The 20,647-nt window shown below is 44.9% G+C and overlaps 1 protein-coding gene across 3 annotated transcripts in view; it reads left to right on the forward strand.

The window, feature by feature from the left end:
* The window catches only part of Tec (tec protein tyrosine kinase), a 106,041-nt gene extending 87,011 nt beyond the window's left edge, over window positions 1-19,030 (forward strand). For all 3 annotated transcript variants that reach the window (XM_041671293.1, XM_041671292.1, XM_041671291.1), the window contains exons 10-19: window positions 1,258-1,312; window positions 3,600-3,679; window positions 5,943-6,076; window positions 9,551-9,625; window positions 10,720-10,891; window positions 11,282-11,498; window positions 14,262-14,326; window positions 16,966-17,084; window positions 17,167-17,324; window positions 18,373-19,030. In XM_041671293.1, coding sequence (XP_041527227.1) covers window positions 1,258-1,312; window positions 3,600-3,679; window positions 5,943-6,076; window positions 9,551-9,625; window positions 10,720-10,891; window positions 11,282-11,498; window positions 14,262-14,326; window positions 16,966-17,084; window positions 17,167-17,324; window positions 18,373-18,456 — 1,159 coding nt within the window. In that variant the 3' untranslated portion in view covers window positions 18,457-19,030. The remainder of the gene's footprint in view (window positions 1-1,257; window positions 1,313-3,599; window positions 3,680-5,942; window positions 6,077-9,550; window positions 9,626-10,719; window positions 10,892-11,281; window positions 11,499-14,261; window positions 14,327-16,965; window positions 17,085-17,166; window positions 17,325-18,372) is intronic.
* The last annotated feature ends 1,617 nt before the right edge of the window (window positions 19,031-20,647 follow it).

The following is a 20,647-nucleotide window of genomic DNA, read 5'->3' on the forward strand; positions in this document are numbered from 1 at the left end:
CTCAGCAGGTTGAAAAGTGTCCGTTCCAGGTGCCTCTGTTGATCTCTTCCAGTCAGCCTGGTTGTTTTCAGCTTTTTCCAGGCAATTGGGCAACTTACCTGACAGTCTTCTTTGCAGCTTGTTTTGTCTGAGGAGGACTCTCAGCAATCTTTACTGTTTATTCTTGGGGAGGCCGGGGCTAGTGAAACTGCTCCATTTCAGGAACTTCCTGAAGCTATTTATACTTGTTTACCTTCTGTGTAAAGGAGCTTCCTGCAGGATGGAACGTTTTAATCTCAGAAAAAAGTGCTACACACTAGGGCCTTATATGAATAGGCTGAGACTACAGTGGGGAATTCAGATGCCCAAAGAGGCCCTGGGGACTTTTAAGTTGTAGGTATTTGACAGTCCAACAAAACAAATTTAAAATTGAAGTCCAGAGAAGACTCTTATTCAAACTCTTTGGGGCCCATTTGCTTATAGTCAATGGAGGGATGATCCTGGGGAACTCAAAGGCAAGACTGTCTCTGGGGTGAAGAAGGAACCAGCAATACACAGAGGGAGTCTTCCCAAAGGCCCAGAAGGGGCAGATCTGCAGGGCCTCTGGGTATGGACCAGGTGGGGAGGTAGGGTGGGTGCTCAGACAAAGCACAGAACCAAAGTGACTAGGTGACCACAAGGGTCTAGGTGTGCTGAACATCAGAAAGTCTGGAACACCTCGGTGGCTGTTCTGTAGTGTTGGTCCTTCGTGACACTTGAGATCTCTATGAAATTCAGTGAACAGATACCACAGTGACCTGATGATCTGCCAAGCTGATGAGATGGGGGCTGGAATATGATTTAGTTTGAATTAAAGACAGTAATGTAAAGTGGCATTTTCTGCATGTATTAATCATTGGAGTAAAATTCCTTCCTGCTATGCATCTAGTCATTGGGAATGATTTGTTATGTTGAATGACAAGAGCTGATGAAATCTGGTACCTCCATGCCTCTATGCATAGTGTTGATTTTCAAAGCTGTCCTGTGACAAATCCAGGTTATGCCAAACAAGTAGCCTTTGATTCCATTTAACCCATGTGGGATGTCTTCCTGAGAATGTGGGTAGGAAAAGTCTGGAGACATATGCATGAAAACATGTTATTGCTGTTGAGAATGTGAATGCTGTCTTACCGTGGTTGTGTTTATTACATTTGTTATTGATAAGCTGTATTAGCTTGTTAATAAGACCAAGAATAAAATATAATTTTTGAAATCTGATGAAGATCTCTTTCTGATCAGGTGGTATTGCAGAAATACCAACAGAAGCAAAGCCGAGCAGCTCCTCAGGACGGAAGTAAGTGCTTCCTTCATTTTTCACGTTGTACTTCAGCATCGATTGATTTTACTGAATCCTTCGTGAGTGGCTCCATATACTTATTCCTAAAGCCTGAAGGGGCTGTGATCTAAATGCAAGCTGTATTTTTTGCATCCCTTAAAAGAGGGGATTGGAGCGTTAGTGTGCTGTAACGAAGAGCCACAAACTGAGTGGCTCAAACATCAGAAGTTCATCACTTCATAGTTTTGGAGACTTGTAATCCAAAGTCATAGTCAGTAGGATAGCTTGCTTCCGGGAGCTGTGGGGGAGGGCCTAGGTCCCTCTCCTTGCCTTGGAGATGGCTCTTCTCCCCCATATTTTTGTCTTCCTCCATGCACGTACTTCTGTCTTTGTCTGCATCTTCTCTTTAGGTAATGGTACCAGTCATACTGACCTAGGGCCGCCTTGATGACTTCACTTTAATCTAATGTCCTGTGTGAACCCTTATGCCAGAGTGCGCTCACATTCTGAAGCTTAGGACTCGGCTCTCTGGAGTGCATCAGGGTGCAGCGGGGTACCCTGAGATCTGCACTGTGAAAGAGCACAGTTCCTTGCTGATTTATCATTTGCTGCTTTTATTTTATACTTCAGTGTATTTTCTTTTGCTTGAAATCATTTGTTTTAGAATAGCTTTCATTAATATTTTGTGACGTATTTTGTAAATTAATAACCTGTAACCACCTATTGTAATAGTCACAATGATTTCTCCCACCTTACAGTGAAATTAGAGGAGAAGACAATGCATGCAAAGAGGAAGTTACACTGAGCTGAGAGAGTGCTGACTCTGGGATGGTTTTAGTCGTTGTTTTCAGTCTGTAAAGTAGGAAAGAAGCCAAGGTTCACAGCTCCCACATTTGCGGTCTAGTTGTTTTACTTAGTGATAGCTCAAGGCCTCTTCTGGGTGCCAACACCAAGGCTTGGCTGAGTACTGAGTATAGTTTATGTGACAGGGCTCATCCTCACTCCCCAGGATCCTGACTGGCTTCCCAGAGACCACACACCCTGAGATAGCTAGAGGGGGTGCCGAGTACCTTGGCAGCCTGGCCTTCAAATTCCTGTTTGCTACTGATTACCAGGTGACCTAGGGAAAGTTGTCTCATCTTTTTGTGTCCCCTTTCCTTATCTTAAGATAAAAGAAGAAAAACAAGACTGTTATTCAGATGACTGTCTGAGTATTAAATACATTTGTATATGAGGACACATTTAAAAAGAATCGGTTTTGGGGCTGGAGAGATGGCTCAGAGGTTAAGAGCACTGGCTCCTCTTTCAGAGGATCCGGGTTCAATTCCCAGCACCCACAAGGCAGCTCACAACTGTCTGTAACTCCAGTCCCAGGGAATCTGACACCTTTACACCAACTCACATGAAATAAAGTTAAATAAAATTATTTTTTTTTTAAAAAAAGAATCGGGTTTCAAAATGGTGGCTCTTGTTAATTTTTTTAACCAATGAAGTGATCATGATTGCTGTTTTTAATTGTTATCAGATAGGCTTGTGGGGCCTTACTTAATTCCACTGTCTTTCTTATGAATAAGAACAAAAGTTACTTTTCAACTATGAAACTCATTGTTCATCTTAAAACAATGTAAAAACTAAAGATAAGATATGATGCCATTGGCAGGGAAGTCTTTAAAATGTGTATCTTCCATTTCTTGCCCTTCAACTGGGAATCAGATGAGAATTTAACCATTACTCACTCAACATTGCTGGCATGTTTGAATCTCTGCTGAAGTTACTCGTCTTTTCTATATTGTGATACTTGACACTGAGCTGCCGGGGACTCCAGGGTTAACACATTCTTGTAAAGCATGAGGTATTTGCAGGAGAAAGGCTATGTGGCTAGGAACTGATACTGAGAGGAGCTGAAAACTCCTACCACACAGCAGAATGCTATGAACTGGGAATCCAGAAAGAGAGTCTCAATGATTGGTTTTCACAAGCCCAGGGCTTACAGCATAGTGGTACCGGCCTGGTGGCTCTGCCAAGGCCCTAAGGCATGCTAGCTTCAGGCCCACTTCAGTCTGCCTGAGAAACTGTAGTTGGGACAAAGTGAGTGTGCCCCTGTCATCTCCGAACCCCGGAGTGTGAGGCAGAAAGTCATGTGGGTGGACAGACTCAAGAGGCTCTATTGTTAGGTTGCTCTTGTTGACAGCACAGATTTGGTACACAGAGGATGATAATAAAACGATAAGATTGAGCTCTTGAATCTTTGCCACATCCTTACTAACTGGAATTTTAAAAAGGACTGTTTTAATTTGGATTTTAGGATAAAGAGGGTGGCTTTATGGTGAGAGACTCCAGTCAACCAGGCTTGTACACGGTGTCGCTGTACACAAAGTTTGGGGGGTAAGTTGTTATGCTCTAGTTTTAAGCGGTTGCTGTCTTATTCGTTTTATGTGTGGAGTATGTGGGTGTGTGGCATGTGCGTGTTATGAATGTGTGGGTGCACCGGTGTCTGTTGTACACGTGGAGACTAGAAATGGACTTGCAGGCATTTCCCTCACTGCTGTCTCTACCCATCTATTTTATTGTATTTTCTGACTAGCTCACCAACTGGCTAGATTAGCTGGCTAGCGAGCTCTTGGGATCAGTCAGTCTCTCCCCACCCCTCAATTCTGTGCCAACACTGCAGTTACAAGCATATGCCAGCACATCTAGCTTTTATAGGTGTGCTGGGGATCCGAACTCATGACCTTATACTTTCATAGCAGGCATTTTATCTGCTGAGCTATCTACTTAAGCCCCATATTTTTCTTTTAATTCAGAGTTTTTTATGAACTCCCTATGTTGCTTGAATGTGTTTCTAAGTTTCAAAGTAAGATGCTCCATGTCAGCATTAGGAGGAAAAAAAAATCTAATCTTCATTTCTAAAACCTGGCTATATTTTGTACTTATGTTTTTTTTTTCAGAAAATTTCCCTGTATTTTCTCATATCTATGTTTGTGTGTGCACACATACATGCTTGTTGAGAATAACTTTGGGAGATTTAGTAACATTCATTGGATAACTACTACGCTCTGAGCTATGCACAAAAGAATCTACATTGAGTAGAGTAGGCTTAAGTAGTTTATTGAGGGCCGCAGACAGGCCTATAGGCAGCCATGGTACCATGAAAATAAGGAAGGGAACAGTTAGAATGTTATATTGCCGAGACACATTTCAATTATTCTTTTTTTTTTATTGAGAAAAGGAAAAAAAAAAAAACGTTTCCCCCTCCTCCCAGCCTCCCATTTCCCTCCCCCTCCTCCCACCCTTCTCCCCCTCCCCCACTCCTCTCCCCCTCCCTCTCCTGTCCAAAGAGCAGTCAGGGTTCCCTGCCCTGTGGAAAGTCCAAGGTCCTCCCCCCTCCGTCCATGTCTAGGAAGGTGAACATCCAAACTGGCTAGGCTCCCACAAAGCCAGAACATGAAGTAGGATCAAAACCCCGTGCCATTGTCCTTGGCTTCTCATCAGCCCTCATTGGTCGCCATGTTCAGAGAGTCCGGTTTTATCCCATGCTTTTTCAGTCACAGTCCAGCTGGCCTTGGTGAGCTCCCAATAGATCAGCCCCACTGTCTCAGTGGGTGGGTGCACCCCTCGTGGTCCTGACTTCCTTGCTCATCTTCTCCCTCCTTCCGCTCCTCATTTGGGACCTTGGGAACTCAGTCCAGTGCTCCAGTGTGGGTCTCTGTCTCTATCTCCATCCATCACCAGATGAAGGTTCTATGGTGATATGCAAGATATTCGTCAGTATTGCTGTAGGATAGGGTCGTTTCAGGTTCCCTATCCTCATCTGCCCAAGGAACTAACTGGGGACATCGCCTTGGGCTCCTGGGAGCCACTCTAGGTTGAAGTCTCTTGCCAGCCCTAAGGTGGCTCCCTTAACTAAAAATTGTGCTTCCATGCTCCCCTATCCAGCCTTCCTTTATCCCACTCATCCTGCATTTCAATTATTCTTAAGTGACATCTAAGTTGAGACCTTACAGCAAGACAGGAAAAACCTGGGAGAAGGGACAGAGAGTTGCTAACTGAGCAGCAAGAGAAGCCATGGTGAGGTCAGGGAAGCATAGGGAATGTCTGTAGTGGATGTGGAATGACAGAGATAGCCGAAACAAGGGAGGGAGAGGCACCCGAGATGTGGAAGCAGACTCCGGATCACATAAGGGCCAAGGAACCCAGGCTTTACCCCAAGAGCAATTATGAATCATCCCGAATTTAAAGCATGAGATGACTAGAGATGATCTATATTCTAGAGCGATATCTACAGTAGAATGTAGACATTCTTAAATCTGGTCCATTCCCTTTGCAAGGGAGGCTGTTCTAGGCATTGCAGGTCTGTGTTTCTGTGGGCAGAAGCTAACAGTAAATTAAAATTCTACTGCTGCTGGCTGGAGATGGTATATGTTCTTGTTTCGTTCCCATGCAAGCGGCTGACTTTATTATTTTTTATTATTATCACTTTCAAGACTTCGACAAGCTAAGAGCATGGGAAAACTCATATTTGTGTCGGGAAGAGAAGGAACAAGTAGGAAGAGATCCTAGTGAGGTTGCCCTGCAGAGAGTGTCGGCGAGTGACGTTCCAGAATCGCAATCTGGTACAATACAGCATTTTGTTTTGTCTTTTTAATAGGGAAGGTTCATCAGGTTTCAGACATTATCACATAAAGGAAACAGCAACATCTCCAAAGAAGTATTACCTTGCGGAAAAACATGCGTTTGGGTCAATCCCTGAGATCATTGAGTATCATAAGCACAACGCAGCAGGTGAGTGAGCTATGAGCATTGGCGATCATGTGATCAGACACTGTGATGAATTCTTAGGTGAGTGAGTGGTGAAGACCCACGAGCATTAGTGACTACACTGTCAGGTACGGTGATGAATTCTTCAGAAGATAGGTGTCAAGTATGATTGGTGTAAAAATATTGCATATTAAGATTATTCTAGATCTAAAGAAAAATCAGAAATTGTATCAGTTTTCATAGAAATACTTTTTTTCCATCACAGGAGTGAGTGTCTCTAATGTATGTGGATATTCACACCTCATAGCCTTGGCACTAAATGAAAATTCAGAGATGTGCCTACTTTAAGAGCAACCTAGGAGCCAGGCGGTGGTGGCGCAGCACTTGGGAGGCAGAGGCAGGCAGATCTCTGTGAGTTCAAGCCCAGCCTGGTCTACAAGAGCTAGTTCCAGGACAGGCTCCAAAGCTACCAAGCAACCCTGTCTCGAAAAACAAAACAACAAACAAACAAACAAACAAACAAGAAAGAGCAACCTAGGAGGCTGAGGTTGGAGGATCACTTGAGTCAGAGAGTTCAAGGCCAGTCTGGCTTACATAAGGAAGTTCCTCACCTCAACAAACAAATACGATGTGTGTAGCGTGGTCATAGAAGCCTTCAGATGAGCCAGGGTTTCTGTTCACATGGAAACTTTCCAAGGATCAGAGTGTAGTCCCCTCAACATATAGTGGGATTATGTGTGATAAAGCCTTCAGAAGTTGAAAATACCCTAAGTAGAAAGTCTATTTAGTACAGCTAATCTACTGAACATCCTAAGTGGCATTCCATAGAGTACATCATGGTCACATGTTTAGCTGGGAGTGAAGTTCATTACAGCTACACAGCTGCAAGGCATGCTGTCTTCCAATACTAGTCCAGGAGCAAAGAAAATTCACTGTCCTCAGAAAAAGTCTAGATTCCAAAAGGATGCTTTTCTCAGAACACATGTTGCTTTGGCACCTTGCTAACACTGAGAAACTGTAAACTGAACCACTGAAGGCTGCAGAAGATCCGGGATCATGGCACACAGGTTTGTTTCAACAGCTTGAGTCTGTGTTACACCCAACACCAAACAAACAGCGGAAAATAAGGTGCCCACATTGGGTTTCCAGCAGTTTTTACTTTAAAGGGACAAATAAGTAGGGTGTCCAGTAGCCAGCTGCTGAATTCCACCTGTGTAATTTGACTTGCGAGTTAATCAGAGGCCCTCTTCACAAAGTGTGTTGCTGTTTTGTGAGGTGATTTACTATTCATAAGATGACAGAAAGAATTACTGAGAAGTAAATAATTTACACACCACGGCATCCATACATTTAAAATACAGGGTTCAATGGCTTTTAGAATATTTACAGTGTGCCATCAATCACATCACTGTAATCTAATGTTTTGAACACTGTCATCATCTCCCAGAGAGATCTTGTACCCGTTAGCAGCTACTCATGCCCAGCCCTCTCCAGCCCAGCCCCAAGCAACCACTAATCCACTTTCTGTCTTAGTAGATTCGCCTGTTTTGAAGAGTTCATAGAAATAGACTCATACATTTATACTGTGACAGGTATTTTTGGTTTTGTTTTGGTGCGTTGTAACATTTTTACATGTGTCCATGTTGTTTTGTGTATTCCTTTTTGAAATAATCAAAACAGGCAAAAAAATGATCAAGGCCTGACATATGGGAATTGTCCAGTATGCTGGATGAATTATTATGCAGAACCTTGCATAATATTTGCACAATTGTTAGGTTCCCAGTGCAGTTATAAGTCTGTGTTTAATTCTTAAATTACTTCCAATGTGAGGGTAATATTGCTAAATGGCAAGGTAGACAATCCCTCTAACTCCCAGTCTTGAAAACTATCTTAACACATCTACCTTGACAAAATTTCTGCTTTGTCTGCTTGTGGAAACGAAGACGCAGCCAGGCGTGATGACTAGGGAAAAGGGGGCTAATGGGGATTCTGGACACTGTGAATCCCCAGGGTTCTTTATTTTTCTTTGTGTGTTTTGTTTTCTTCTATGATGCATTGACCGAACATATTCTTAGAGATTGCTTTGTGGGTTCTGCTCAAGTCTGACCTGTCCCAGGAAGGAAATCCCAAGGAAGTTGAAATCCCAAAACAGTCAGTCTGCCAGAGAAGGTGTCTACTCCCTTTTATTGACATATTACAGTCCATTGTGTGGACATTTGGGTTGTTTCCACATCTTGAATTTCATGACTAACAATGACTTGATAGTTGGATTTATGTGTTTGCATGGAAACAGAGTTCTGTTTCTTTGAGGTGCTTGTCAACAAGTGGGTGTTAGGTTGTTCTGTAATTCCATGTCCAATAATTGAGCAATTAAGACAGGCGTGGTGGCATATGCCTTTAATCCCAGCACTTGGCAGGCAGAGGCTGAAAGAATCTCTAAATTGGAGGCAACTGGTCTATAGATTAAGTTCCAGGAAAGCCACGGCTACACAGAGAACCCTGTCTTGAAAAACCAACAAAATAAAACAAAACAGACTAATGAACAAACAAACCAAAAGAACCAACTTGAGGAACTAATTCTTTTTTTTTTTTTTTTTTTTTTTTTGATTTTTCGAGACAGGGTTTCTCCGTAGCTTTTGGTTCCTGTCCTGGAACTAGCTCTTGTAGACCAGGCTGGCCTCGAACTCACAGAGATTCGCCTGCCTCTGCCTCCCGAGTGCTGGGATTAAAGGCGTGTGCCACCAATGCCCGGCTGAGGAACTAATTCTTATCTGTTTTCTCCTTCCAAATTTTTTTTATAACTTTGTTCTGTTATTCTCTTGTTTTTATTATATTTCTTTTTCTACTTTTGTGCTCTTATATGTTTTGTTTTGTTTTTACCACTGCCGTAATTTACTTAACTGGCATGGGTTTAGTGCCTACTTCATGAAAGAAAGCAACCCAGCCTTTGAGGAGAGCATGGCAGACATGCGACAGTCATCAATGAAGATGCACATATGGTTTTAAATTATGATGAGGTGTGCCATGTATGGGAACTGCAGACCTATGTGGGCGTTCCTGGAAGAGGGCCTCCGGTTTCTCCTCTGGGGCTCTAAATGGCAGAAAGGGTGGGTTTCCAGTGGTTGACAGTCCTCACTGCTAGCACTCCAGCTCGTGATTTCCATGCTGCTGTCACAAACACTGAGGTATAGCAGGGGACTAATAAAATAATCTTCCATAGTTCAGCTCTCATATTAGAAAAGATCATGATGTCCCTGATAATAAACGCTGGCAATCTTTTAATATCCTTTGCAGTGTTAGAGGAGAGAGAGAGCTGGCCTGCATTTGAAAGGAAATATGTTGGCATGACTGAACGCATGCTCTGTGGTGCCGTGTGTACGTGAAGACGGGGTTTCAATAACAGGAGAATGAGTTTTTCCTACGTGCGTCTTGTTTAGCGTTGGACTAAGTCGCTTGGGTGAGATAAAGTTCACCTGCAATAGTTTCTTCACGTTTCAGGGCTTGTCACCAGGCTGCGGTACCCAGTTAGTACGAAGGGGAAGAACGCACCAACCACGGCAGGCTTCAGCTATGGTAACTATCATTTTGTAGTTGCGTTGGCAAGTTTCCCTTGGAAAGAATCCATCTTTACAATTATAATTCTGTAGATGTGCAGAATCAAAACCCCACCACTACCATCCGGGGAAGTGGTGGCTATAACCACAATTCTAGAGCGAATGCCCAGGCCCTGGCGGCCCCAACAGCCTGGGCTTGACAACCTGTCTCACAATGTTAGCCAAAGATGAGGGGTGGTGAAAAGCAGAGAGGAGGTTTGACACCGTGTACTGGGAAGAGGAACTGAAGGTGTCTTCTGGATACTCACATTCAAGGCTGTAACAGAGAAAGAACCGGGTCAGGGTAGAGAGCAGTCAAGTGTGGTCTGGTTGATAATTATCTCAAATCTGGTCCCACAACGTAGTCTGAAGAAGTCTTTATTGCTTGAAGCTGGTTCTCAGGAGCTGGCTGGTTGCTCCTGCTCCAGGGTGCAACCTTGCCATCGGGAACAACTGACTGTACCTGGACTGGATAGGCAGTCTGCCCTGAGAGGCCCTGCTATTCCTGGAATAACTGTAGGTTTCAGACAACTCCTGGAGACCTTGAGTGTCTTTTGGGCATCCAGATAGGATGTTGTAAAATCTGTAAGATGCTTCTGTTCCTCTTGCCTTTGCATCCCCATCCATGAAGGGGAGAAAGTACATTTGCAGTCTCCAGGCTTTAGACAGGTGCTCCTCACACATGTGTGTATAAATGAGACAGACACAGACAAAGGCAGAGACACCAGGCTTTATCCCTGCTTGAGTCACCCTGTAGGCCCACGCGAGGAACCTGTGGTTTTAACCAAGGATTCTCTGGGTGCAAGTTATATAATTGTTTGTATTGCCTTGATAGAATGGGCTTTTAGATACTTTATAGTAAAACTAGATTTTTTAATCTTTCCATGGGTAAAAGCTAAGTATGTCACTGCTAAGACCGTTGCTGCCATGGTTCTCCCTGGCCGCTCTGTCTTCTGGTCATTACTACTGTATTGTCCAGGACTGTGGCGTTGGTCTTGCTTAGAACATCTCTTTTCCCCACAGACTTACACTGCTCTTCTTCTTAAAGATCTCCTTCTCTCATCTGTCTTACAGAGAAGTGGGAGATCAACCCATCCGAGCTGACCTTTATGAGAGAGCTGGGGAGTGGACTGTTTGGAGTGGTGCGGCTTGGCAAGTGGCGAGCCCAGTACAAAGTAGCCATCAAAGCTATTCGGGAAGGTGCCATGTGCGAGGAGGATTTTATAGAAGAAGCTAAAGTCATGATGTAACTTTCTTTCTACTATTATCACCACTCTTATTATTATTAATATCATATTATTATTATTATTACTTTTATGTGTATGAGCGTTTTGCCTGCATGTGTGCCTGTGTATTGTATGTATGCAGTGTCTGCAGAGGCCAGAGTGGGCATCAGATCCACCTGGTGTTATAGATGATTATTAGCCATCATGTGGGTGCTGGGACTTGAACTCAGGTCCTCTGGAAGAGTAACCAGTGCTCTTAGCCACCGAACCATCTCTCTAGTCCCCATGGTGTAAGTTTCTAGCTTCTACCAGGTCTCCCCTTTTGTATGAACAATTGGCCCCACCCAGCACATACGCCTGCTGGTTTCTTTTCCTGTGGTAACTCTCTATATGTCTGTCCTCGTTCCCAGGAAGCTAACGCACCCCAAGCTGGTACAGCTCTATGGTGTATGCACCCAGCAGAAACCCATCTACATTGTCACCGAGTTCATGGAACGGGGCTGCCTTCTGAACTTCCTCAGGCAGAGACAAGGCCATTTCAGCAGAGATGTGCTGCTGAGCATGTGCCAGGACGTGTGCGAAGGGATGGAGTACCTGGAGAGAAACAGCTTCATCCACAGAGACCTGGTAACCACGCCCCCTGCCTCCCACTCCCCGCGGAGTCCCACTCACTGGCTGAATTCTTTGTCACACTGCCTTAGCCAGTGAGCTGTGTTGCATTAGTCCCCTGCTTTTGTCCTTAGCAAAATTTCAACCATTTAAAACATGGTAAATTTCAATCGCTTGATAGTTTTCAAGGAAAAGACCTCTATTAAATCCAATAACTTACAGACTAATATCTTCAGGCAAGTTTCTGTGAATTAATTATTTGAGCTCGGGGGAAGATTCCCAGGAGATAGGTAGTCATAGCAGATTTATTCGTGTCATTGTGTTACAGATAAGGATGGTACCTTTGGAGAAGTGAACGTGGCTTGCCCATTGTGAGAAATGGGGAAGTTAGGCTTAGCGCTGACCTTCTGACCAGCTCTCAGGCTCTGTCCCACCACACACACTGTGAACAGAAACTACCGGAGAAATCCCGAGCTCACGTCCTTTATCTGTGAACTGCGAGGGAATTCCGGGACTTTTCATTGTTTCTGAAAATACTAAGAAAACAAAACCCCTGTTCTACGTGACTGTGGTGGACACACTTCTCAGTTCCCTCCTTTCCCCTCCTTTCTTCTCTCCCTCTGTTTTCTTTCCCACCATTTTCAGAATGAAGTAGCGCAGCCCCTCGTCCTTGAGTTCTTCCATCAGAACTGAGAGCGTTTGCATCGCCCCCTCCCCGCTTTAGTTTTAGCTTCCTTGTGATGGAGTCTGGGTCCATTTTTTCAGAGCAAGAGCAAGGTGTTGTGTTTTAACATCACCTCACACAGGCATAGTTTTCGTACCATACAGACACAAACTCGTACGATCATTGTAATGCTATTCCTATTTCCATCTTACAGACAAAGGGAATGAGTGAAACTGGTTAAACTATATTCAGCAGTCAGGGAAATGGTGGAGGCAGGATTTGAACCCAGAGAGTTTGTCTCCAGGATCAGTGCTCTAACGGCTATGTTATCCTCTAGACTTAAAAACAGAATAAAGAATTAAGGATTTGGCAACAGAAGACTTGGTCTCCTAGGTGTGTTAGAGGCTAGTACCATATGCATTCTGTGAATTGGATTTGCAATTTACACATCATTGTTTTGTCATTACACTAATATAACCTATAATTGAGTCAAAGGGTTTTGTAAAGCAGACGTGACATATGTCGTTAGTTTTGATGAGTGTGTGTAGCTGTGACAAAGGCTAATTGTCATATTGAAACTCACGAATGAAGCATCGTCCTTGTTTTTGTTCTTACAAAACGGATACAGCATGAACACCTTCATGACTCTTGCACTTGTCTATGTACAATTTGTTTTCTTGAAAACGAATTTTGATGTCTTTCGGGCCTGTGATACTGATATTAAACTCTGGCAGGTTTTTACCACACTTTAAAGGAAAAGTCTGCTGTGCCTGTCCCCTGGGGAAAGTAATTTCATGGGTTGCGACTGACAGCGCTGTGGCTGTCCTCGTGGGACGGTGCAGATAATTCAGGCAGAGGCTCATAAATGTGCTCAGAAGGAGGAAGCTGGTGTAAGGGGAGCTGCCACACAGAAAAGAATAAGCGGCTCAAGAAGCAGGGAGAAAACTACACCTCATCCCTTGGGTTGTGGCGTTAACCCCCCCCAAAAAAAATATCACACTTGCTTCTGAGGAGTACTGTGCCATTCCACCAAATTAGTTTACTGAATCACAGAACTTTGAATAATAGAGCAAAAACCAAAAAAAAAAAAAAACACTTGTTTGTGTTTTACCAGCTGAGTACATTACATCGTCATACATTAGAAACCTAATACATGATAAAGCAAACCCTGTGTGCACAGGAGCCTTTCTGTTGACTGTCGAGGTGAAGGCTCTCCGATGGCCTGTCACTTTGATGATTGTGTGTTTCTGCTGTCACCTGGAGATAATTCACCGTTAATCTAGATTACAGACTAGGCGTGCTGTCGCTGTTGGTGAGAGAAATCACACAGCCTATTAAGAATATGCCTGGTCAGGGAGGAAGGTTAGCAGGTCCACTGGTCCTCATTAAGGGTGATGTTAATTATGCATTGTGATACCTTGTGGCATCTCTGATCTTTATTTCTCCAGGTTGTTTCAGATTCACGTTGGAGGTACCGTCATTGGGATGTAAACAATTTATCTGGACACATTTATGGCGTTGGTTGTAGTCGGTTCTCTCTCTCTTTTCTGCCACCCAGCTCTGGAATAAATGCATGAGAACTTATTCTTACTCATGTCTGGCCCTAGCTGGCTTGTTTCTCGCCAGCTTTTCTAACTTAACTTGTCCTGTTTCTCTTTAACAATGTTTTGCCCCTGGGCTTTTTACCTTTCTTTATTCTATATATCTTTATTTCCTTCTTACTCTGTAGTTGGCTGTGTGAGTGGGTGGCTGGCCCCTGGCATCCTCCTTTTCTTGCTCTTTTCTCTGTTCCCTAGATTTCCCCTCCTATTTATCTCTCCTGCCTAGCTATTGGCCATTCACCTGTTTGTTAGACCAGTCAGGTGTTTTAGACAGGCAAAGTAACACAGCTTCACAGAGTTAAACAAATGCAACAGAAGAGAATGCAATGCATCTTTCCATCATTTAACAAATAACCCACAGCATAAACAGATGTAACACACCTTAAACTAATATTCCACAACACATTTACAGCTTCTCTGATGTTGACTTTGTTATATTTACTAGAAAACGGACTTCTGTTTCCCCTTTATGGCAGGGCTTTCTAATAAATGTCATGTCATAATGTTGTTTTCCAGGCTGCCAGAAATTGTCTGGTGAATGAAGCTGGAGTTGTGAAAGTCTCTGACTTTGGAATGGCCAGGTATGGTTGAGTGCTGTGTGCTTCAGTGCTGGTCGCATTATTTTGAATAACTGATAAACATGGGAAGGTCTTGGGAGATAGCTTGGTGGGTAAACTGCTTGCACCCTAAACATGAGAACCTGAGTCTGACCAGAACCCAAGAAAAAAAATCCTGGGAGTGGTAGCTCATGCTTGTAATCCCAGAACTGGGAGGATTACAGGGATCTCTGCCTAGCCACACTAGATTAATTGCTGAACTCCAAGCCATTGAGAGAACCTGTCTGAAAGTAGGTGGACCGTGTTCCTGGCCATGCTCCCCAAGGTTGTCCTCTGTTCTCCGTAAGCACCCATACCCCTACAAGCTTCCCCTACTCTAGAACTGCAGCAAAAGCTGGGACTCTGGCTGTAGTGGTCCTTGCTTATAATCCAGTGCTTGGAGGCAGAGGCCGGAGAATCAAGATTGCAAAGTCACTCTGGGCTATATAGCAGATTTGAGGCTAGCCTGGGCTACATGAGTCCATGCTATTAAAAATGAACATGGGAATAACTTGCAGCAATAAAACAAAAGGGAAATCTCTTCAACTGTCCTGAGGTTAATGATACTAACTCTATATTGTGCTGCTAGTCATTCTCTCCACTAGATGGTACTAGAGCCTATTCAATCTCTCTCTCTCTCTCTCTCTCTCTTGCTCGCTCACTCGCTCGCTAATTAGATTCTTAGAATCTTCTGGAATGTGTTTGGTGATCCAGTACTCAGTATAGCCACGTTTGTATTTTTTTAATCTCTTGATTTTTGTAACTTTAATATTGCTACGTAAGAAGCGTTTTGTGTGTCCTCTGTTCATTGAGTCATGGATATATAAGGGCAGGTGCATACCGTGCGAGAAGTCTAACCCTGTGGACTGCAGTGGAGACTAGGCTGGAGGGCCTGCCCACATGCAGCTTAAAGGCCAGAGGAAGGAGATACACAGACCTGGAGTGCATGACTGTAACAGAGCCAGGGGTTGGCCAGCAAATGGTGGCCTGTCCGTCCAGTCTGTGTCTTTCTGTCTATCCTGTGAGTCAATGGTGGGCTTTTCTTTAAAAAAAAAAAATAGTGAAAAGGAAGCTGAAAGTATATCAGGACACCTGAAAATTATCTGATGTTTGAGTCATTGTCCACTAAAACAAGTAGCGTTATCAAGACACACTGACTTGACCAATTGTTGATGGCCGTCTCTGGCCACTTTTATATTGCAGAAGCAAAACCTTAAGCTGTCACAGTGACTGTGAGTCCTGTAGAATCTGAAATCCTCTCTGTATCATCTGATCTTTCTCAGCAAAAGCCTGCTATCTTCTCTGAAATTGATAACTTGGGATTGGGGAGTGGCCATAGCCACTGGCGATCTGGTGACCGACCAGAAAGACTTTTCTCCCATGGGGACATTGAGCGGACACCACAGGAAATGGACACAAAATAGAAGAAGCGAGACCGGTAGCGCCTGAAGTCTGGGACTACTCTCACCTGCCTAGGGAGCCAGAAGAGGGCCCAGGCAGTGGTCCAGAGGCAGATCTGAGAACAGTTACGAAGGCAGCGAACCCTTGGGTCCTCTGCTCCCAAGACCTGCTCCCAAGAAAATGTGGCCTAGGGAGGCCAGAACGCTGTCCCTGGCAGCTTCTGAGTCTCGAAGGCCTATCACCCAGTCCTCTCTACCTGCCGTATGTAAAGACAATTAGCTCCTGACAGACGGCCCTCCGCTTTCTTATAGCCACTCTTCCTATATTTGACTTTCAGAAAGTTGGTACTTTTATAACAGTCCTTGTAAAATTACTCTTTATGCACTAAATTCACACTCACCCGACTGACATGTATTTGATCCAGCCCAAGGTGATGTTGTCTGCCTGATACCATCTTTATCTGTACCACCCAAAAGAGGAAGTTTGTGTACTCCATTGAACCTTCTCACACGGCAGCTTTAGAACTGACTTTATATAAATATATAATGTGCTCCCAATCCCTCTGATAAATCTGTGCTGAGGTCCTCACAGTCATCCACTATCAAGGATTGTCCCAGGGAGTGGTCAGTGTTACAGTTTCCGTGTTTCCTTCTAGATGGACCTATGTATGTTCCCACAGAAAAGGAATAAGACATTGAGGATGTGTGTGGATGGATGGTGCTATGGTTTATAAATAGATTTACCATCTTTTTATTCTTTTTGCCTCTGCTGTTTTTTGCTCGCTTGTTTTCACATGCTGTAGTTTTAGATCGCACTCTGGAGCTGCGGGGCTCAGGGCGGGGGAAGGGAGGGGGGTCTCTAGTCTCTCATTACCACTTCCTTTTAGCAACTCTGTTTTAGATCTTTTGCTCACAGGGCCTCTGGGTGAAAGTTTGTTCAGAGAACAAGATCACAGACCCAAAAGTTTGCAACAGTTGTCTGATATCCTGCCTCTGTTGCCTCATAAAAAAAGAAAGATGAAGAGCAGAACAACAAAGGAGTGCACACTAGGGTTGTGAGGTTCTCCTCTCGGGTCCTTGCGTAGGCTCAGGAGGTAGACACCGCGGGGCACAGCCACGAGCTGAGTGTTTGGCTTCAGCCAGGCGCGCGGTAGACTTCAGTTGCCGGCTTGTTTTGTTGTGTCTGACATGCAGAGGTGTAACCCACAGTGTGTCCCACCCTAGGTATGTTCTGGACGACCAGTACACAAGTTCCTCCGGTGCCAAGTTCCCTGTCAAGTGGTGTCCCCCGGAAGTGTTTAATTACAGCCGATTTAGCAGCAAGTCAGACGTCTGGTCGTTTGGTAAGGTCCATAATGTGTTCTTCCTCTCCTCCCCTCTGAGGAGGAAGCAGACACATCATTGAGTAACCTTATCATTCTGTAGGTGTCCTAATGTGGGAAGTATTCACAGAAGGCAGGATGCCCTTCGAGAAGAACACCAATTACGAAGTGGTAACCATGGTTACTCGAGGCCACCGACTCCACCGGCCAAAGTTGGCATCCAAATATTTGTATGAGGTGATGCTGAGGTGTTGGCAGGAGGTATCTACTTCTTTGTGTTGTCTTGTGATCTGTAAAGCATCCAGCAGTTGGTCCAGTGGTGGGGGAAGGTCCAGTCCTCACAGCCTAGTGAGGCCACGCCTCCTGCACAGGGAGTTCAGACTCCAACAGGAAGTCAAATCTTTGTCTCCATTCTAAGTATTGAAAAGAATCTGAAGAAATGGAGAAGGCTAAAAGTTAGCTTAGTATACTCAGGCTGATGCCTCACTCCCAGATGGGAGCCCCTCCACAGACAGGGGCTTGGGAAAGCCTGGAGAAGTCGCTCTCCCGTGCAACAGCCGTGGATTTGAAGAGAAGGGTTCTTCTTTGATCTCAGTGTCTCCAGTTATCTTACCCAATCTCTGGAAGCATTGAAATGTCACCTCCATAAAGAGATTAAACACCAGAGAGACCCTTGGCAGACAGGCGTTCACATATATTGTGTATGGAGTTTTTCAGAGTAACCCTTTGAGAGATAGACACGTGGACTGTGACCATTTGATAGGGGACCGTGATTCTTGTCCAGGACCAGTTGCCCACAGAGCATCAGAACTCCATGGGGCACCAGAGCTGAGGCTCCCTGTCACTTGTTGTGATGCCTCCCACATGCACTGTTTGGGGTGGGCAGAGGCTGGTTGGGCAGGAAGCGGTACCAGAGAGAGCAACAGGAACAAAGGCGAGGATTTGGCTGTAAACATGGTGTGTGTACCCGAGGGTGGAGCTTAGTCTGATTTAACAAAGAGCCAGAATGAGGCTCTCTGTGGGAAATGAGGTTAGGTGGCAAGGTGATGGCGGAGGGGCAGGTCGCAGAGGGCTTTCCAGATGAGTAAGACTTGATTTCTTAGGCACTGTGGAGCCTTAGTAGGTCCCTGAGCAGGTACAATGACAGCAGGGATCTAGCAGCCATGGGGATAGTTGGGGCATAGAAGGGCCAGCCTGTATTTCCCCAATCCCTGAGTCTTGCCTATGTGGTGTTCCATGGGATTTGAGCAGGGAGAGTTTTCTTGGGAATGGATTCTGAGGCTCACAGCTTCTCCTGGACTTTTTGTAGAAGCCAGAGGGAAGGCCTTCGTTTGAAGATTTGCTACGTACGATAGATGAACTAGTTGAATGTGAAGAAACTTTTGGAAGATAAACGGTGGCTTCGATTTCCAAGGCAAGAGGAAGAAATAGCATGCGGTGGGAACGTAATTCAGTTGGCACCTGGGAGCATTGACGGTTCTGCTTACAATGTGGGGACTCCAAAGCCTTTGCTTCTGGTCCAGCCCGAGCTCTGTGGCTGCTTTGTAGGCTGCGGAGATGGTGTCTTAGAGCTGGTGACTTGAAGATCTCACTTCATTACTCCAAGAGCTTGAGTGCCAACCATGCACCAGGCACTGAGCCCTGGCCTTAGGGTTTGCCATGCCAACAGTGAACCAGGCACTGAGCCCCGGGCTCAGGGTTTGCCCATCTTAGAGATGAACATAGGGCTGTGTTAGCTGGTGCTAGTAGAAAGCCAAGGTGTTCCAGAGGGGAAAGCCACGTCCCAGCAACTCTTCCATGCCCTTTGGCTTCTACATAAACCTGGGCCAAACAGGAACCCACCTGAATAAGTAGCAATCCTCTGTTTTGAAAACATCTCTTTCTGAACCTGTTCTTATTATTACGTTTAAAAATCTGTATACTGTACATATTGTAAATACGCATAATATATAAAGTTATATATTTATAAGAAACATGAGTTTGCCTCTTTAATTGAAATTTTTGTTGTTGATTTGTAGGACAGGGTCTCACTATGTAGACTAGGCGATCATAAAACTTACAGAGATCGGCCTATAATTGAAGTTCTTAGGATTTGAGAATGTCTAGTCCTAATTCTAACAACTGTCAATTCTGTCTCCCCGAGGGTTCGAATATTGCTTTCTGAAGAGAAGAAAGCGCCTGGGTCCTTCGGTTGTTAGATGCTTGATTCACAGGTAGACTCACATACAAGTACACATGTCGGCCCCGCTTGAACCACAGCCTTTGATGAGCTATTTGACCCTGATGGTGGTGGCCAGAGCAGGTTAGAGTTAGGTGGAACTTTTAATAACAGAATTAGTTACCTCGAAAGTCTTAAGAATGTTCCTAGGGCATTGTGAATGCTCTGATTGAGGTGCTGGGCTCTGGACCAGAGGTGTTATAACAAAGTGGTACCCATCACTCCCCAGAGTGGCTCGCCTGTGGTGATCCAGCATGCTGCCAAGGGAACTAGGGAGATGTTCTGAGCTGTCGTAGGGTTTTCAAGAAGCCTGGTTGGACTTGGGTCCCTGGATTAGTGAGACTGTCATCCCAGCCTTGCATTGCACCCCACTGTCCAGCTTTTGTGAGTGGGTTTCTCACTCACAGTTTCCTTTTTCCCCCATGAGCTTCAGGGAAAATAAACCAACCAAGCTGCCATCATTAGGACCCATTTACTACTGAGCACACTGTTCTGGGGATTTGTGAGTGCCCAAAGCTGAGGAAGGTAAGGGCTGTTCCTTCACTAGTCAATGTCCCCTGGGAGCTACTGTGACGTCTCCCAGGGTAGAGCATTTGGTGAACACACAGGCAGGAACTGGTTTCCCCGAGAACCCTCTTCCCTCTGACTTCAGAGGGGCACCTCTCTGTTCAGGGTTCTTTCTTGTGCCGTTAATAATGAAGGAAAGCAAAATATTCTTGTCATAATCTGCCGCGTTCCTTCTACCTCTCCACATCAGAACGCCATATACACCTTTTAACTGGTTTGTACCTCCTTCAAGGAGCTGGTCATGTGGGGTCCACCTTTCTACTGCTGCCCACCACACACACACGCACATGAACACGCACACACACACACGCATGAACATGCACGCACATGAACACGCACACGCGTGCACGCACACACACATGAACACTCACGCACACACATGAACACGCGCACACACATGAACACACACATGAACATGCACACACATGAACACGCACACACATGAACACACACATGAACACACACATGAACACACACATGAACACGCACGCGCGCACACGCATACACACATGCTGCCATGTTCTCCCTTCACCTGGATGAGCTGTGAGGGGAAATCGCTGGAGCAGAGGAGAGTGTAAAGAAGGTGGAGCTCCCGTGTGAACAGTCTCAAATGCTTTTTCTGCTTTTTACCATGTGTATGTCTCGGGGTGGGGCCCATGTGTGCGTGTGTGCGCACACACTGTGTGTGTGTGTGCGAGCACAGAGGGGAGAGGCCGATGTGACATGTCTTCTTTGATTGTTTTTTCCCTTATGTAGTCAGACAGAACCTCTCAGCTGAACTCGGAGCTGGCTCACTTGG

The sequence above is a fragment of the Microtus oregoni genome, unplaced genomic scaffold, assembly GCF_018167655.1.
Source record: "Microtus oregoni isolate MIOR12 unplaced genomic scaffold, Mior012 000021F_ref0000039, whole genome shotgun sequence".
NCBI classification, from domain to species: domain Eukaryota; kingdom Metazoa; phylum Chordata; class Mammalia; order Rodentia; family Cricetidae; genus Microtus; species Microtus oregoni.